At 47.1% G+C, this 6563-nt stretch overlaps 1 protein-coding gene across 3 annotated transcripts in view; it reads left to right on the top strand.

Moving 5' to 3' along the window:
* The first annotated feature begins 1487 nt into the window (after positions 1 to 1487).
* LOC125508483 (protein transport protein SEC24 B) overlaps positions 1488 to 6563 on the top strand; it is a 28479-nt gene continuing 23403 nt past the window's right edge. For all 3 annotated transcript variants that reach the window (XM_048673211.2, XM_048673209.2, XM_048673210.2), the window contains exons 1-6: positions 1488 to 2396; positions 3546 to 3761; positions 3877 to 3951; positions 4032 to 4130; positions 5471 to 5582; positions 5883 to 6010. In XM_048673211.2, coding sequence (XP_048529168.1) covers positions 1602 to 2396; positions 3546 to 3761; positions 3877 to 3951; positions 4032 to 4130; positions 5471 to 5582; positions 5883 to 6010 — 1425 coding nt within the window. In that variant the 5' untranslated portion in view covers positions 1488 to 1601. The remainder of the gene's footprint in view (positions 2397 to 3545; positions 3762 to 3876; positions 3952 to 4031; positions 4131 to 5470; positions 5583 to 5882; positions 6011 to 6563) is intronic.

Below are 6563 nucleotides of genomic sequence, written 5' to 3'. Positions count from 1 at the left end.
AACGGACACCACGCGGACGCGCGGGTTGTCTGCGCGTGTCCTCCCCTGGCCCGCCCGTCGGTGGCACAACACAAGCCTTTTTCTATCCGTCCCCTTCCCTCCCTCCGGCCGCACCCCCTCCATTCTTCCCCTCGCCGCCGCCGCCATTGCAGCCGTGCAGTTCGGACGCGAGCTCGCCCAACCCCTTCCTCTCGGCGCCGCCGAGCTACCCAACCACGACCACCTGGTTTGCGCACCCGCCGGCCGGTTTTGGGGCGGATCCGGTCGGTCTTGAGCTCGGCCGGCTGTGGGAGGCCGGGCCGCGCCATGGACTGGCGGGACACCTCGCCGGAAGGCCCTGGCAGGGCCGCAAGGCCACATGCAGGCAGTGGCTCCTCCTCTAGCCGCTCGGATCTGCACCGTCGGTGGTCCGCCGGCAGATACACGAATGGCGGCTGGCCGGGCTTGGTGCTTGCCCAAAAGCTCGCCGGCGCACCGTTGCCACTCATTAAGTGCGACCACTGCCCAAGGATGGTCGTGCACCGCGTGTCTACAACGCCGGAACATCCCGGATGGGTGTTCATCAAGTGCTTAAACGATGGGGTATGCGCTTTTTTTAGCTTCGGTTTGTGCTCTAGATTTGACTAGTTGTGCTAACTTCAAATTTTATTGTGTAGAATGGATGCAAGTTTTGGTATTGGGAAGAAGACTATATCGATATATTGATAGAGCGAAATTTAGTACATGTTCGTGCACTTTTAGCTAGTATAGAGGCTGTAAATGAGACAAGTGCATTTGTTGCTAGATTAGAGGCTAGCCACGAGACTAGGTGTGAGGAGGAAGCAACATCTACATCTGGCTTGAAGAAGAAAGGAGGATGCCAGATCGAGCCTCCTCCTCCACAGATCAACAACGAGTGCACCGAGAAGGCCCTAACCCAACTCAAGGGAGCAGTTATGAAAGTTGGGTATCTTCTAAAATGTATTCTTGTGTTCTTGTTTTCTTTGGTCTTATTTTACTAGTCAAAATATGATGATGTATTTTTCATATACCAAAAATGAATGATAAAATAAAGTTAAGGATTTGCAAAGAAATAATACGCAGACAGGATGCGGCCAGGATGCGTCCGCGCGCTGGGCGCACGGCCACCGCATCCCAGAACACGAACCCAAATCCCTACCCAAACAGACAGAATCCGGACAAAACGGACGTCCGTTTGGGGTCGCGCGGTGGAGTTTGCCTTATGTGATGGTAACATATTATGTTACTCTAAACATTTTTCTCCTCATTAACTACATGCCTAAAGAAGATTTTTGAGGTGTGTTATGTTACTAGCGCTAAGTTACTCTCACTATGACCAGCCTATAGAAGATTTTTTTTATAACCGGTAAAGAAGATCTCACCGTACGTGAAAGGGCGCGTAAGATTCTGTCGGTAATTTTTCGATAATCATTTCTATCGGGGAATTACGTGGATATAGGCAGGTGATGCGATACGTACGCTCGGGAAACGCTTCCTGGATCATCACTTCGACATAAAACGCTCCTTTCTGCTCTTTCTCCTACCCCGCCTGTTCACCTCAGATCCCGATCTTCCTATCGATTCCTGTCGTCGCCGCCCCCATGTCGAGGCCGCCGCCCCCTTGCACGCCGCAAAACCCTACCCCGGCTCCCAGACCGGGCGGTCCCTCTCCCTCCTCCATTCTTCCGGCTTCCTTCTCTAACCTCCAGATCTCCCGCGCCCCCCCGCCATTTGCTTCCGTCGGGCTTCCGCAAGGGGATGGCCCCGTGGCGTCGTCGATCCGGGGTCCGCAGGCACCCCCTCCTGGCACCCGCCCGTTCCCTGGTACTCCGTCGCCGCCGGGCTCGCTCTTCGCCCGCACAGCGCCGTCGGTCCAGCAGTCTCCTCCCTTTGGCGCTCCACTCGCGGCGCAGTCGTTACAGCCGCAGAGGCCTCCCTTCAATGGCCCGCCGCCCGTGCTGCCGGCGCAGGTGCAACGAGCGCCATTTGGAGGTCCGCCCGCGGCATCCCAGCCTCTTCCGTTCGGTGGGCCACCTGCTGCGGTGTCGCAGCCTGCCCCTTTCGGTGTCTCTCCTGTAGCAACAGCCCAATCTGCTCCATTGGGTGCCCCTCCGTATTCAGCAGCTCAGCCACCACCGTTTAGCGGGCTGTCTGGGGCAGTGTCTCGACCTGCCTACTCTGGTGGGTCGATCCCCCCGTTTGGGGCTGCACGGGGACCCTCGCAGCAGGGTGCTTATGGTGGGCCTCCGCAGTTTGGCGGGGAGAGACCAGGATTGCAGACTCCGCTATTTGGGGCTCAGACCGCACCTGCATCTCAGCCACCACCGTTCATGGGGGTTCCTGGGGCTAATGCACCAGCATTTCGGCCTCCAGGGTGGCAAGGGCAGACACGACCAGTGAGTGTTCTTATTAAGTTTCAAAAAGTGTTTGAAATGGAAGAGATTTTAGCGAGTAAATAAATTTGGAACTAAGACTGGGCAGTTGTAGCACCCGAACTGTTTGTTGCACATGATTCAAAATAACTAATGTCCAAAATTATCACTAGATTCGTTTTGAAATGTACTTTCGTAATATACCAATTTTCTAGACCTTGGTAGCAAGGATGCTTCCTTTTCCCCCTTATCTATGATATGTCTGCAGAACTATGGTCTAGAGGCTGATAAGAAACTCACTATTCCTGTCGTGTGTGTGATTTGGCATGCCTTGGTGAAGGATTATTATTTTTAGTGTTTCACATATACCTTCATAGATTGTTGGGTTCAATATTGAATCGTAATGATTTGTTCTATCAAGGTGACATGTTCTAAGGATGTTATAGTTTGTTTTCTCAAAAAGTGTCTTCTGGAAAGTAATGGTTTACTCCCTCCGTCCGTGAATAAGTGTACATCTAGATTTGGTCCCAAGTCAAAGTTTTAAAACTTTGACCAACTTTATCGGGAAAAGTAGCAGCATCTATGGCACTAAAGTAGTATCACTAGATTCGTTTTGAAATGTACTTTCGTAATATACCAATTTTATGTCATATATGTTACTATTATTTTTTATAAGGTTGGTCAAAATTTTAAAACTTTGACTTGGAACAAAACGTAGAAGTACACATATTCGTGGACGAAGGGAGTATGGTTCAACTTTGTTTGAAAACAATTGAAACATACATGCGCATGAATGTTCTAGACTATTCCCCGTGAAGTATTGACTAAGATGGCATGTGTAAGTCAGGGTTTTCTCATGTTTGGATATTTTAGGAGGTAGCTGATTATTCACCTAGATGATTGATTATCACAATTTTCATGAAAAAAATGTATTTCTCTTCTATTGGAGTTTTTTGATGGAATACCTCAGACCTTACATAATTGAGTTATTATGATGCATGGAGCCTAATTTGTGCCCTTTAGGTGTTCTGTTTACATGATCGATCCTTACTGGTGTGATGGTAAGAGATATATTGTCTTCCTTTTATCTTTGTTTTGTGGATGCTATGCTTGAATTTTATATTGTCAGAGCCTGATATTTATGGCCTTAAGCTGATCTTCTTCAACTTCTAGGGAACCGTGAGAATGCCTGGCATGCCTGGTGCCATGCCGCCTAATGCACTAGGCCAGGGGATGCCATCCACACCCACCATGCCATACTCTCCCCATGCTGGAGCCCAGGTTTCTACCCCATCCAAAATTGACCCTAATCAGATTCCACGTCCTATTACCGAGACGTCAGTTGTCATTTTTGAGACTCGGCAAGCTGGCCAAGCAGCTGTTCCGCCGGTATGTGTATCTGTAATTAGAAATATATGCGTCTACTCTGACAACGCTGCTTCCAGACGTTTCTCACTAGACTATACTTGTTAATTTCATCTAACAGCATTGCTGCTGATCGTAGGCTGCATCAAGTGAATTTATTGTGAAGGACACCGGCAATTGCAGTCCCCGTTTGATGCGGTGCACCATGAATCAGGTTCGATTTGATCAATATTCTGTTTTCTTCTTTGGTCGTAAGTTTCCTTTCTAAACTGCTCCGTTTCCCTATCCTGTTAGATACCATGTACGGGTGATCTCTTGACAACATCAGGAATGCCATTGGCTATAATGGTGCAACCTTTTGCTCTTCCCCATCCTTCTGAGGAGGCTATCCAGGTGTTTCTCAGTTTTGGCGCTTAAAGTAACCCAAAGAGCAATTAATCTCCACTGGTGACAGTTATACTGATCTATGCTTGTTACACATTAGGAATATTTGCTAGGTTTGGAATTATGAGTGTCATTGTGTGAAATTATTTACTGTCATCAACTTTTAGATACTCACAACCATCTAATTGTGTAGTACCTAAAAGTTGACTTCAATGGAATCTTTTGGTTCTAAATACCACACCTTGCTGATGTGCCGATTCTTCAGTCATCATTTATTCTATATGTTGGCACATTCACCAAAAGGTGAGCAGGTAATTGCAATTAGCAGGATTTCGTGCGCTCTCCATGTGATTGTTTGTATACCCTGCCCAAGTGATTGACGCTAGGATTCTGCTACTGCACTTGTCTTCTGGGAACAGCATATCACTTTGATACGACGAACACTGTGTGGAATGCTTTAAACTAGCTTAATGTTCTCTATTATAAATGTTTGCGCCTGCCCCCATTCCTCTCCCACCTGCAATCACCGCGCTGTAGGGTGGGCCCTTATGTCAACTGCTGCCCATTCATGCCCTCGCTATATTGACTTCCTGAGTTCCTCTCCCTTGATTCTTTTCATTCTCCACAAAATCTTGGTCTTGAATCTTATCGCAGTCGATGTCTTTGAGGGAAGATGGCTTCCTTCCAGTGGCCAATTTTAAGGGAGCTCACAGCACATTATTTCCTAGCCACCTAAACCGTTCCTGGGGTGGCATAAGGCAGGCATAAAGGTTCTTGCTTGATCAACCATCCAAGGGCTAATTGTCCACTTGATTCCTCAGTCTCAACTTGTTTTGTTCCCTCCATCATCTCTAAACAACACCTTTCTCTGCCTAGGCCTGCTCTCCCACTTCCCTGGCGAAGCTTTGGTGAGAATAGACGGTGTCACACCCCTACCTGCAAAAAATGGGCCTGACCTGCAGTTTGATAGGAAGCAACCCGCCCCCAGATGTCTTTTTTTGTGAGCAAAGCTGCATCATACATGTAAACCAGTCCGAGCCCATAGAAGCTGTTTCTCCAACATAAAGTGGGCACACCCAGTCTCTCACCGTCCAAATAAGACCCCCCCCCCCCCCCCCCCCCCCCCAATGAACAACTTGGATGACTTAAATTCTGGGCACACACCTAGTAAGAACACTGTAGCGATAGCAGAAAGTACTGTATACAGATCTTTTCTGTAGCAATAGTTTTGCTCCCTTCCATTTCCTGATTGCCTGGACAGACAGCTTCAAAGCACCTAATGATAAATCTGTTTTGATTAGGAAATCTTGTTCATTTTGCTTTGAACTTGACCCAGCTTCTTATTGTAGCTCGTGGATTTTGGGGAGATGGGCCCTATCAGGTGTTCTCGCTGCAAAGCGTACATAAATCCATTCATGAGATTCGTTGATCAAGGGAAAATTTTCATCTGTAACTTATGTGGTAAGGGACTAAGGCTTGCTAGTTGAACGCGCAGTTCAGCTTCCCTATCATTTCAAGCTGCCACTAGAAATATTTTCGTCCTTTGGCAGTAGACCATGTTCATATGAAATTAAATTATCATTAAAAGTCTGATGCTATCTCATTCTCTTCCTTGAGAAGACGGCACTATTAAAGTTCACTTCTTCCGTGTCAGGGTTTTCCCTCTTTTTTGTCTCGTAGCTCTATACTATTTTCATAAAATGTTGTTAAATTATGCAACTAAAGCTACTTCCCATTAAACAATGCACACTGATTTTGCAGGATTTAGCAATGATACTCCAAGGGAGTACTTGTGCAACTTAGGGCCTGATGGTAGGCGACGTGATGCTGATGACAGGCCTGAGTTATGTAGAGGAACAGTTGAATTCATTGCCACCAAGGAATTTCTGGTATGCCCATGCCTTGTTGAGCCTTTTTGTAACTTCATCTTAGCAAGATTTGTCAACTGTAGCGTAGTACTAGCTAAATTGCACTCTCAGTATAGGGGGGATACGGATACATAAATACGTCACTTTTGAAAAGCGCTGACGGGGATACATTTGACTATTTTGATGATGATGATGATGATAATAATAATAATAATATGTTATCAATTAGTCATCGAGCCATTTAGCATGTATTTAGTCAGTGCAGTCCATTCTCTTCTATCTTCTTGTCCATTATTCCAACAAAAGCCAAGAACAAACAGCCAAACAGCAACAGCAAGTTAGCAAACATAAAAGTTCAATATTGTCCGAGAGATCTACAGGACCATAGGGAGCTACTCTACTGGAGAGGAAGAGGAGAGGGAGCACCACATCGTATTAGGGTTGAGTCTTACTGGGCTGGTCCGTATCAGGGGAGGTACAATCATGTATCGGCCACACATCGGAGACGAATCCTTGTCAGATGCGGTATCCAATACGGATGCGCTGTATCCAGCACGTATCCGTGTTTTTAGAG

This window comes from Triticum urartu, chromosome 5A, assembly GCF_056163025.1.
Source record: "Triticum urartu cultivar PI428250 chromosome 5A, HENAU_Tu73, whole genome shotgun sequence".
Lineage (NCBI taxonomy): Eukaryota > Viridiplantae > Streptophyta > Magnoliopsida > Poales > Poaceae > Triticum > Triticum urartu.
The sequence above is the reverse complement of the archived record's forward strand: the minus strand, read 5'-3'. Positions and strand labels throughout refer to the sequence as shown.